Below are 13,247 nucleotides of genomic sequence, written 5' to 3' on the forward strand. Positions count from 1 at the left end.
GGGAGGGCAGTTGGAAGGGACCAGGCCTGAAAGGGAGGGCAGTTGGGGAGGACCCAGGCCTGCAGCAGAGGGCAGTTGGGGGAGACCAGCCCTGCGAGGAGGGCAGTTGGGGGCAACCGGGCCTGCAGGGGAGGGCAGTTGGGGGAAACCAGGCCTGTGGGGAGGTTTGCTGAATACTGGATTAGGGGCAAACAGGCAAGCAGGCAGGCAGGCGAGTGGTTGGGAGCCAGCAGTCCTGGATTGTGAGAGGGATGTCCCAGATTGGAGAGGGTGCAGGCTGGGCTGAGGGAAACATACCTTGCCCCCTGCACAAATTTCGTGCACCGGGCCTCTAGCATCTACATAAAACAATAATTTCAAAAGGCAAATCAAAGTTGAAGTTGCTAATATGACTAGAGAAACTGCTTGATAGTTTTTGAAACACATTACTCAAATTCAAACTCTGTAATTAGTTATTAGGGAAAAATAATCCAAACAAACAGTGAACATTGGTTGGGAGGTGGGGAAAACGAATCCTCCTCCACTGCTTGTTGGAGTGTGAAGTGGTTGCCTGGAGAGCGCAGAGCCTCCTTACATAACATTCTAGAGAAACTGGCCACAGCAACAAATTACGCAAAACTGAGTGGCTTAAAACAATAACAAACCTTTATTATCTCATCTTTTGTTGTGGGTCAGGAATTCAGGAGTGGCCTAGCTGGGTAGTTTTGGCTAAGGGTTTCTTGTGAAGTTGCAGTCAAGATGTCAGTGGGGGGCTCCAGTCATCTGAATGTTTGACTTGGGCTGAAGCGTCTACTTCTAAGATGCCATAGTTACGTTGTTGGTGAGTTGGTGCTAGGTATTGGCTATCCCTTAAGGGTGCTACAACGTCCTCGTAATATAGTAATTGCTTTACCCAAGGATATCTTATTTTTTAAATTTTTTAAAAAATGTTTTTATTGATTTCAGAAAGAGGAAGGGAGAGAGAGAGAGAGAGAGAAACACATAAATGATGAGAGAATCATCAATCAGCTGCCTCCTGCATGGCCCCTACTGGGGATTGAGCTCATAATCCAGAGCATGTGCCCTGACTGGGAATCAAACTGTAACCTGCTGGTTCATAGGTTGACATTCAAACACTGAGCCACACTTGCTGGGCAGGATATCTTATTTTTATAAGAAAATGATCACTTGAAAAATTGTTCTTTTGTGTGTGTGTGTGTGTTTTATTTCTCAGTATAAGCCTCTCAAACAACAGATGTTATCATCAAATAAGCCACTTATGTACCATCTAATATAAATTACCATAAGCATGTATCATCCCTAAGGCAAAAAGCCCTCCTGGAGAAGACGCCCCAGTAAGCATCTGGCGGTTCTATAAACACAAAACCAAAGACTTTTTTCATAGCACCACGTTGTGTCCTGCTCCACATGGTATTTTTTGATTAAGCACCAGCCCCTTAAGGCATCACCACAATATTTGGTTAACAGAAACTGACATATTTACATAATAACAGCTGATTGTTATGTAAGTCTTCACAAACAGTCTAGGGATTTTAGAAAATACTCTGTGGCTTTGAAGCATTTTCCATTTAAGAATATTTTCTTCAAAACTTTTTTATTCTCCCTTCACCATTAAAAGCCATTTTCTAAGAACTTTATCTAAGGGCCACTTCTGCACTAGGCAACAGGCTCCATAAGGCTGCGCCTGAGTCTGTCGTGTTCGCCGGTGATTCCAGAGCCCAGCAAGGTGTCACGTCACTTCTCATTGAGTGTTGCACTTCGTGTCTCATGACTTATTAGAGTAATTTATATGATCGAAATTTCTTAGGGATCATGGGGTTATGTGTCTACCAATAGAGACATTTCTCTTATCAGAACAACACTTAAAATTTATTTTAATATTTTCATATTGAAAATGTAGAAAACCAACAACCAAACAATAAAACGTGGTCCAGAGAGTTTCAGAGACTCATGAAAGTTCTATCACGTGACTTAATACCACCCCACCTTCCCCCAGCTCAATGTCCTTTGAACCACACTATGCTGCTCCTCCCTTATGATTCTATAAAAATCAAATTTAAATTAATTGATTTTTGGAAAGACTATATTTTCAGATTAAGAAAAACTAAAAGCTAGTTTGTAAAAGTCTTTTATTGTATCCGTGCCACACATAGCAGTGAAAAATAACACTCCTAAAAAAAAGAATGCTACCTTTTCCACAACATTTTATTTTAAATAAAACTTCAAGTACTCTTACATAGATACAAAAAAAAGTCTGATCTATTTGCCTCCAACAGGCCACCACAACACACAGTAGATAAAACACAGTGGTTACAAATGTCTTTTAAATTTATTTCTGAGGCAAGGCAAATGGGAGGGAAATGTTTCTATGAAAAAATACTGTGTGTGTAGGAAATTGTCACAATTTTATTCCACATGGATACAAATGATTATACTTTAATTTGGGCCCTGGTGGCTTAAAATTATATAACAAAATAGAAAAATGAAAAACTAATATCCCCTACACCCTGTTTCAAAGGCAGGCACTACCAAGATCAAGGAGACGCCACAGTGTTGGTAGAGGATAATTACTGTACAAGCTGTAGAGCTGTAATTACCTTCAGACTAAAATAAAATGCTACAGTCCTTCTAAGGCATAAACAATAATGTCTGCAAACAATATATACACATAATACATATTTAAAGCAAGACTTAATATAAACAATAATGAACAGTATATACATGTCAACTTTTCTTCACTGTCTTGAAATACAATTTAACTACACAAGTGATGCAGCAACATATATATATATATATAAATGTACTTGTAACTCTACAGTAAAGTTTATTTTTGGTGCTTTTATAGCACATCAGTGTAAACAGTTTAACTTGGCTTTGTTTTATATTTTAAAACATTCCTTGTTGTATTTTCAAGATTTAAAGCAATTTACTAGTTCTTCCTTTTCACAGAAAACGAAGATTCTGGATGTGGTTTAATCATAAATAATTCATAAAATTAAATACATTCACTAAAAAATAAACTACAAAGTAAAAAAATGAAAAATAGATATTTATTGAGAGGGAAAGGAGAACCATTTCCCACCTTAGAGCTCTGGTGTTGAATATTCAGTGCGATTTGATATATTTTAATTGCTATTGCACTATAACACCCTTTCCTTTGAAAATTCTTTGGGTGTGCTTCCCTGTTCTACCTAAATTAGCTGATAAATCACACAAACCAATAACCAAGGGCCTTGGTTGTTGTAGGAGTGAAGCCTTTAAAAATGGTATCATTCTTCTGATACTTTTTTTTGTGATACTTATTTTAAGGAAAAAAAGTCATTATATATGTGCCTTGCACATTTATGTAAATTCAGTTCACATTGCTGGTCTCATTTGTCCTTGTTTAAAAGGAAAAAAAAAAGAGAGATTATAACTTCAGCTCACTTTGAAAGTATCTGTCCACTTTTTTTCAAAATACTTCCTCATACTGTGGCCAGCTCTGCCTATGTCAGAATCATCTTCATTAAATGTTTCACAGTTGTCAAACACAAGCCTGACATCCAGAGCAAAGTACTCAGGGCTCGAATACCTGAAAGAAAACACATGACTTAGAGGTTGCTTTTGTAGGGAGGTTTTGTTTTGTAACCAAATAAAGAGGTAATAAAAGGTAAAATAAAAAGGAAAACTGAAAGGGAAAACAAAAAGATTAGGATACCTGCATTTAAAGTGATAGAAAACATATTATACCCTCTTATACATGGAATATGTAAAATAATTGCATGTGGTCTGAACCACATAGGATTTAAAGACAGATGAAATGGAAAAACAGATTTCTCTGAAAAACAAGATAAATTTCAACTTACTAGCATTTCCCCCACATCCAATTTCCTGGTTTACCTATATCACAATTCTGTTATAGGACTCTTCCCATTTGATTCATTTATTAACACCTCTGACCAACTGTATCGCTCATAGTACCCCTGTTGTTCACATTCAAAATATTTGCACTAGATATAAGTGCTGCCTATGCACTGTCAACATGGTACTTGCCCTGTGCCTTCTACATACATCCCATTTCTCTTCTTCTCTCTTTAAATATACTATTGTGCTCAAGTATCGGGAGTATGATGATCCAAAAAAAGCATGTGCCGCCCCTTCACCCAAGATAGCGTTATGAGGAACTGGCTTTCAGTAAGGAACATTGTGGCTCAGTGCTTTTTTAGTGGGATAGCCCACTTCTCTTTTTCTGTACAAACATGAGGAAGAGAACACAAGAGTGAATGAATCTGCCTGAACTTATTGGTAAGAAAGGAGTGGTTTGTTTCAGGGCTTATGGAAATTCAAATTTAAATGAATTCCAACTTATGATAAGCTAGTACTAAGATAACTTTCCCATTATAAATACCTTAGGAACATACACTAAAGCTCTGAGCAACCTGATAAAAGTGGAGGTATTTTTTTGATGAAATAACTTGTACAGTTTCCACTCCCTTCTTCTTTTTTCATGTGCGATAATAAAAGAAATAGAATTTCTTTTTCTGTAATGAGCTCACAGAGTTAATTCAGGCCTTATTTATAACCTTATTCATTTCCTGTTCTTCTTGAAAATATTTTTTTTATTGAGTTGAAATTCACATAACACAAAATTAACCACTTTAAGGTACACAATTCAGTGGCATTTAGTACATTCACAACACTGTCCTATCACCACCTCTATCTAGTTCCAAAGCACATTGTCCATTAAGCAGTCTCTCCCCATTCCTCCCTATTCCCACCTCCAAGCAAGCACCCATCTGTGCTCTGGAAACTTCTCATGAATGGAATCATATAACATGTGTATAATTCATATACAACAGTTTAAATCTGGAGGCTGTTCCTTACTATAGGAAAGGTTAATGATTAATGCTAGGGAGACTGGAATCCCAGAGAGAATTCTAGGCAATGTTCGGGGTGAGATAAAGGCAACCCCACTCTATGCCCTTCTTTTATAGAAGAATGGGCACTGATGAAACCCAGCAGTTTTCATTAAAGTAGGCCCTTCCAGGAACCCTCACTGTTCTATCCACTTCTAGTTTAAAAATATGACATATTGTTTGTGGGTTTTGGTTCCAATTCATTGGGTTGGGTTTAACAATTCACGCTAGAGGAGACTGAATCCACTGAATCTTGCCTTTCACACAGCAGGCATCACAAACAGGATTGGAACAGACTGTTTCTCTGCCTGTCTCCATGTGATCTCCTCCATTCACCACGATTCATTCTCAAAAGGGAACTCTGATTATATAGCTGTTTTGGTAACATTGTCTTAATGTGTAAGTCTGTTTGTTTTGGGGGTTTGGAGGTTGAGGTTCATCTTCCCCAGGAATTCAAAGAATCATGGAAGTTAGAGTCATGAGTTACTTTAAACATGGTCAAGTCTCTCTGTGTACAGCTTGTCCTGGCATGGGGATTTTAAAGTCCATTGTACTACCCCATAAACACCCAATTATTTGGACAGACAGAAAAAGCAAGAGAACTAGTCCATATCTATACATTTTGCTGTTTGGTTCACATTAGAGCCAATAGTTTAAGGATTATAAATGTTTTCTGATTTTATAATGTTTTCTGGACAGGTCCTTTCTATAATTAAAAAAACAACCACAATCCTTTGAAAGACTGACATTTCAATCTTCAAAGAAATAAAGTAGTCATTTGGTCAATCTAGTAAATCATTTTATATGAGAGGGACACTCATTACTGTTAAGTTCTACTCAACTCTTCTAAATTGAATGTAAATTATGGAGCATGGTGATTTTCACCAAAGGAATGCCAGGAAGAACTAAAGAATATCCTATATAATAAAGAGGTGATATGCAAATTGACCATCACACCCTCGCACATGATGGCCACCCCCATGTGGTCACAAGATGGCCATCCCTATGTGTTCACAAGATGGCCAGGCTCATGTCATCACAAGATGGCCGGCAGGGGAGGGCAGTTGTGGGTGGTCAGGCTAGCAAGGGGATGGCGGGCAGTTGGGGGCAACCAGGCCTGCAGAGGAGGGCAGTTGGAGGCAATAGGGCTGGCAGGGGAGCAGTTAGGTGTTGATCAGGCTGGCAGGGGAGTGGTTAGGGGGTGATCAGGCTGGCAGGCAGGCAAGCAGTTGGGAGCCAGCAGTCCCAGATTGTGAAAGGGATGTCTGACTGCTGGTTTAGGCCCAATCCCACAGGGCCTAAACCGGCAGTCGGACATCCCCCTGTGGTATCAGGCCTAAACGGGCAGTCGGACATCCCCCGAGGGGTCCCAGATTGGAGTGGGTGCAGGCTGGGCTCCAATTCAAACTCTCAAATTTTTAGAGGACACCACCCCCTTCCCCAGTGTACGAATTTCATGCACCAGGCCTTTAGTACTATATAATAATGAGGATCATAACAACAATGATAATTACACTATAATTTGTAGTTATTCTTTCAATGTAAAGTTCCTTCTTTCTCCATATTTTCTGTGACTGCCAGAAGTGATGGGCATGAGCTATATTAAGCTAAACCGGGGTATGGGAAGAAAGGGAGCAGGGAAGGGGTAAGAAAATACAGCTCATAGACGCTGGCCATGTACATGTGGTTGCCTATGTGTGGGCTTATTCTGTCAAGTGAACAGCCTCATTCTTGTGGCTCTAAGATGGGCCAGCATCAAGAGCTAGTTAAATTCCATTAACAGTTGCTACTCTGGCAGGAGCCTGAGGTGGTCTAAGATCATGAACTGTGGCCAGCAAATTACTCTTCAGACAGGGCCACAAAGAGAATATGGTAGAAAGGAACAAATAATAGTTTTGTTCCACACTTAAATTACATGTTTTTGGAATCCTCCAACAACTCATAATTAAGTTTTAATACTTAAATTTTCCAATGATCTCCTTTTCCTATATGTAATAATCTGACAACATTACAGGATCAATTTTTATTAAATTCACATGAGACAATGTCAACACTCCACTGATGCCCAAAAGAAGCTCTAGCTCACACATTACTAACTTACTGTGGGAGGCTTCCTCCATACTTTTCTTCTCCTCCCAGGTAGAGTTCAGTGCCCTTCCAATGTCAAAAGCAGCTTTTTAATTATTTAAATAATTATGATTGATTTGTCATCCATACCATATCACTCTAACCAAACAATACCAGCACCACACACACACACACACACACACACACACACACATATACCCTCCAAAGTCAGGGCTCTGTCTTTGCTGTAAGTTAATGTATTTTTGGCTCAGTAGAAAATTACCTAGAAAATTATCTAGCACATATCAAGCATTCAATAAATATTGAACTGTAATGGTTTACTTACTGTCCACTACTTAATTTCTCTCTAATTGTGGAAAAATCCATAGGCTTCTTAATAACTTTCTTATAACCAGGAACAAGTTTCAAGTTTACAGGAAGTAGAAAAGGCCATGCATCCTCATGAGTTTCCATTTCAGTGAGGATCATACTAAAGAGAACAATGTTTGAAATCAGTATCTATGCTGTAGAATTATCTATTTTTATTAAAAATGTAACTTTTGTAATCTTTCAAGAAAACCAATGCAAATTAATTTATTAAAAGAGGTAAAAGAATACATTTACTTGTACTATAGACTTTTATATTTTCCTATTTATACAAATTGTGAGGAGGTCACTAAACAAATAAAATGAGATATCATGAATATGTAGTGCATAGCAACTGAAATAATACCTGCAAAGAGCTAGGTCCTTGGAATCATCTTGTTTAGGTTTCTTAATAGAAGAAGCAAAGCTTTCTTGCTTTGACAAGTTCATGGAAGTGCTTTCCTCCATTTTCCTCTTTTTCAGGTCCTTGTTTCCTCTTTTCAGTGAACTGCTTGCAGATGCAGAGTCTTCATCTTCAGTATCCCCTGTCAAAGGTCCTTTCTTTGCTTTCTTTGAATCACTAGTCTTTTTTCCTTTGACATGAAGTTTTTTGAATTTTAGAGTTTGACCACTTGCCTTTAATAAAAAAAAAAAAAAAGAAAATGAGGTAGGAAGTTAATAATTTTATTATTTTCAAAAGAGATCTACCAATTTGTTCTCTTATAATAAGGCTGAAAAATCTATCCTAAGAAATCTTAAAACGTGAAGACACTGATTTCAGGGTAACCCACCTTTACTACAGAACTTATCAGCAGTGTCCCTTTAATCTAGGTCACTCAGTCACTTGTTTAAAGATACAAAAAGATCGCCAAAACCGGTTTGGCTCGGTGGATGGAGCGTCGGCCTGCGGACTGAGGGGTCCCGGGTTCGATTCCGGTCGGGGGCATGTGCCTGGGTTGCGGGCGCGTCCCCGGTGGGGGGTGTGCAGGAGGCGGCTGATCGGTGTTTCTCTCTCACCGATGTTTCTAACTCTCTGTCTCTCTCCCTTCCTCTCTGTTAGAAATCAATAAAATATATTAAAAAAAAAAAGATACAAAAAGATCTTATTTATTTATTTATTTATTTATTTAGTTCGTTAGTTAGTTATTGATTTCAGAGAGGGAGGGAGAGGGGGAGAAAAACACCAGTGATGAGAATCACTGATGGGCTGCCTCCTGCATGCCCTCCACAGGGATCAAGCCTGCAACCCAGGCATGTGCCCCAACCTGGAACCAAACTGTGACCTACTGGTTCACAGGTCAACGCTCAACCACTGAGCCCCATCAGCCAGGCCAAAAGTACTATCTTTGAAAGCACAATATAATTAAGAACAAGGATGAATAGAAATAAAATTATAAAGCTTATTAATAAGAAAGTTTGAAAAGGTAATTAGAAAGCTAGGCCAAGACATAAAAAATAGCTCATGAATTACCCAATAGAGAAAAAGTCCTATGTAAGATCACATCTACTGGAAATTGATTTTTTTTTTCTGGATAAAGAAAAAAAATGCATTTGCTATAAAAAGAGAATCCCACAAACTTGTATTCTGAGGTATGAACCAAGAAGTGGTGAAGGCTAAAGAAGAAAAAGAAAAGACGTCTGTTTTGAGGAAAACAATAAAGAAATATTAAATAGATTATATTTGGAATCAAAGCATGTAAAATTTCAGCTAGGACTCTGTCAGTAACTAGCTATGGGACTTTGTACAAAAATATGTACAAGGCCCTGTTTTCCTCATCTATAAAATAAGGTAAACAACACAATTGGTAAGGTTATTCAAACTCTCAAATTACATGAAAGAAAATCTCAATATGGCCTTATGCAATCTAACTGAAAATGCAGGCAGTGCCTTGATGTAACAATGAACACACCAACCCAATTTAGAAACAGGAAAATAAGATGGAATTTTGAGTTGAGTATTATAATAAATATAATATATAAGAGAAAAGTGATATGCAAAATCACTGGTAATGTATGGGTTTTGTTTTGATTTTCCAGAATAGTGTTTACCCTCTTTTAAAAAATTATTTCATCTTTTACCCATACTGTTAAGAAGTCTTAGAATGCAGAGTCAATATTTAATCTAGCCATAATTTAAAGTTGGCTGTATTTTTGCAATAAATTTGGCCAGAAACATTTCTTTGTAGTTCATACCAATTTCTTTGAGAATTTCATGATCTCTTCTAGCAGGACTTTTTAAAAAATTGCTCTTAATCAAGCAATTAAAAATATTTGGTTCTAGGGAACACTTTGCAAATTATATGATTCTCTAACTGCTATGTTGTACACCTGAAACTAATACAAAATAGTGTTGAGTGCAATCTGTAATTGAAGAATAAAATTTTAAAAAATATTTAGTTCCCTATTGGTGGCTAAAAGTATGGTTGAGATATTTTAAATGACTAAAATAATAAAGCAAACCATGCCCTAGCCAGTTTGGCTCAATGGATAGAGTGTCGGCCTGCAGACTAAGGGGTCCCGGGTTCAATTCCAACCAAGGGCACATGCCTGAGTTGCGGGCTTGATCCCCAGTGGGGGGCGTGCAGGAGGCAGCCAATCAGTGATTCTCTCTCATCATTGATGTTTCTTTCTCCCACTCTCCCTTCCTCTCTAAAATCAATAAAATGTATTAAAAAAATAATAAAGCAAACCATAAAACTAACGCCTTCTTGATACCATATCAAAGAATCACTAACCCCTGTCACTAGCTGAAATAATTAAAATGTTTCACTAAGTCTCTTCTCCAGTTAATTTATTAATTTTTATTCACAAAAATCTTATGGTTTTCATATAACACTGATTTAGCACTCTGAAATAATGAAAAAGAGAATATTTACTTTAATGAGAGAAGACCATTTAATAAAAATTAAATTGTTACACTGAATAACTAAGTTAGATTAAATTAAGTTGGATTGAATAAAAACCAAGAAAACTTCATAAATTATGGGCCAAAAGTTCTAGTTCCTATTTGAACTAAAATATTATTTGGGATAATTTTCTAAGAAATTAATATAGTTAAAAAAACACCCATATTAAATTTAAACCAAAGAAGCAAAATACTTTTTTTGTATTTTTAAAAAAACAATGAAGTCTCTGTGTATTTCTTTAATAAATGTTTATCAGCTTACCGCTATAGACCATGCATATACACATACTTTCAAAAGTAAGCTTTTATACTACTACTCTGTTACCTGATTACTTTGATCTGAGATAGAGATGCCCCCTAGCCACCCATTCTCTCTATCTTGTTAAGAACCCAAATTCAAAAAGGAACTTCAGTATGTCTTAAGCATTGACATACTATTGAATTACACACTCAAGAACACATTTCTATTATGTTTGTCTATTTATACATCAGGAGTTGTCAACTGTTGGCTCACAGGCTGTAAACAGCCCATGTGTTGTTGTTTGGTTCATATAATGCTTGTGGAAATTCTGAATTTGTAGCCAACAGTTAACATTTGGGCAAACATGCATAAAAATCCCTAGTCCTGAAATACTGGTAGATTCTGCACACAGGTCTATATGATAACAATTGCCTGGGGTTGAATGGTGACTGTCCTATTTAAATGAGGGCATGGCCTTCCTGTTTGCCACAGTCCCAGCTCTTTTGTGCCATTTGCCTGGCTTTTGTAGGCAATGCAATTTGAAACTTTTGTGTGTGTGTTCATGAGTGTATATCAATATGTATATGTTTACATACATCGATTTGATTCTGTGGTTCTGTGATTATAAGTACAATAAAGCGTCTGTGTATATATTGGCATATACACACATACACATGGAGTAAAAATACTTAATCACAATGATGTATGCAGAAATAGCCATTTAAGAGTATAGTATAAATATTTGTAAGTGACAATGAATTACTGGAAAGATATTTTAAAATCTTAATTTAAAATCCTTCTATCAAAATTAAATGCTCTAATATTTTTTATTGGTGTAAAAACAACATCTAATTCACTATATTTAAAAAACAAAAAAAGCAGTGGCTTAGAAAGTTGCATTTACTTAGAAGGGCTTGTATGAGATCATAAAACTTCTGTCTCCTAGTCTACTCCTTTGGTTATAGATAACCAAAATTCTAATTTACACATTTACTGAAAACAAAACCTCCTATAGCTTATCAGATGATATCTCTAACACTTAAACAGTGACTTGTTAATAATTCATATAGTATAGAGAAACTATCTACAACTTGACAGTTATAAAATGAAAAAACAGTTCATGTACAACCAGTGAAGATAATCATTGGATTACGTTTAACTATATATATAAAAGCCTAAGGGACTGTTAAGACTGGTTGACCGAACAACTGGTCAACTGAACCGGTCAACCGGTTGCTATGACCCTCACTGACTACTAGGGGAATATGCTCAACGCAGGAGCTGCCTTCTGGTGGTCAGTGCGCTCCCACAGCCAACCTCCCGCAGTCCCTCCCCCTAGCTGGCTGGCCAGTCTCCCTCAGTCCCTCCCCCCGCCAGCTGGCCCCGAGCAGCCCCGGTCGCTGACCAGGCCGAGGAACTCTACCCATGCACGAATTCATGCACCAGGCCTCTAGTATATAATAAAAATGATCAAGTAATAAGAAATTTAAAAATGCCATTTCTGCCCTAACTGGTTTGGCTCAGTGGATAGAGCGTCGGCCTGCAGAATCAAGGGTCCCAGGTTCGATTCCAGTCAAGGGCATGTACCTTGGTTGCGGACACATACCCAGTAGGGAGTGTGCAGGAGGCAGCTGATTGATGTTTCTCTCTCATCAATGTTTCTAACTCTCTATCCCTCTCCCTTCCTCTCTGTAAAAAATCAATAAAATATATTTTTAAAAAATACCATTTCCATTAGTAGTGAAAATGAGGCCATGTGGGACCCTCTGCTATTTTGTAAAATACAGTTTAACATAAACATGTTGCAGATTTTTGAAGTTATTAAAATTTTCACACCCCTGACCGTATTTGGTCCTCATAAATTTCCATAAAGCAGATACTGTCCCTTTTTACAAATGATAACCTGAAGCTAAGAATGGCCAACCTCCTGGTCCCTCCCCTCAGCTGGTAGGTGCTGATCGCCTGACAGGGAACAGGTAACCAGGGGTGGGTGGCAGTGGACTCTGGCGGTGCCAGGCCAAGGCGGGTGAGGGGTGGGGGGGGTTTGGGACCGGCAGCCAGCAGCCGGAGTAAGGAAGGCCCTGGCCGGCCAACCTCCGGGTCCCTGAAGGCTTTTGAAAAACCTCTTTCTGGGGAGGCTTTTCTTTTCCCCACAGTGATGAGCAATTCAAAGGTGCTAGCCACAGAGCTGCCTTCTACAGTGCTGCCCAATCTCTCCCCATACCCAGTTGGATTGAGTCTGGCGTGCAGCGGGGTGAACACCCCAAGCCACCGCAGAGCCGCCCAAGCTCTCCGGGTACCCAGTCAGATTGAGTCTGGTGCGCAGCGGGATGGAACACCGGGAGCAGCTGCCCGCAGGCGAGAAGCTGGAGTGGGTGGGGCATGGACACAGGGACCTCAGAGCTGGCCCACCTGGCCCCCAGACCTCTGACCCCATTAACTGGGGGGTTGGCCCCCAGTGGTGGGTGGAAAGTGACCTAGGAGGGTGAGGAAATGAAACTTGGGGCGAATACCACGGGTGCAGTCCCCATGACCTTCCCCTCCCAGAATAATGAAAGCTCCCTAACCTCCCAGGCGCCAAGAGATAAATGTGGATTCCCAGAGGCAGGCGCCCGTGGAGTTCAGCTGCAGGGACGAGAGGAGTTACTCACTTCTGACACTCCCACCCTTTGCTTTAAGGCTGCCTTCTCCTTCCCTAATACATGTTGCTTGAAGTACACTATGATTTGTGTTTAGACATGCGATAAACGTGGGGAAAGCAAAGTTTTGTGCA

At 38.9% G+C, this 13,247-nt stretch overlaps 1 protein-coding gene across 15 annotated transcripts in view; it reads right to left on the reverse strand.

Moving 5' to 3' along the window:
- Positions 1–2,112: 2,112 nt before the first annotated feature.
- The window catches only part of BAZ2B (bromodomain adjacent to zinc finger domain 2B), a 319,669-nt gene continuing 308,534 nt past the window's right edge, over positions 2,113–13,247 (reverse strand). For 14 of the 15 annotated variants that reach the window (XM_015565731.1, XM_006766465.2, XM_015565735.1 and 11 more), the window contains 3 exons: positions 7,696–7,964; positions 7,309–7,452; positions 2,113–3,571 (listed from right to left, as the gene is read on the reverse strand). In XM_015565731.1, coding sequence (XP_015421217.1) covers positions 3,418–3,571; positions 7,309–7,452; positions 7,696–7,964 — 567 coding nt within the window. In that variant the 3' untranslated portion in view covers positions 2,113–3,417. Of the gene's footprint in view, positions 3,572–7,308; positions 7,453–7,695; positions 7,965–13,247 lie in introns of those variants that run through there. The other variant, XM_015565737.1, reaches the window with a different exon arrangement.

Source organism: Myotis davidii, unplaced genomic scaffold (genome assembly GCF_000327345.1).
Source record: "Myotis davidii unplaced genomic scaffold, ASM32734v1 scaffold59, whole genome shotgun sequence".
Classification (NCBI taxonomy): Eukaryota; Metazoa; Chordata; class Mammalia; order Chiroptera; family Vespertilionidae; genus Myotis; species Myotis davidii.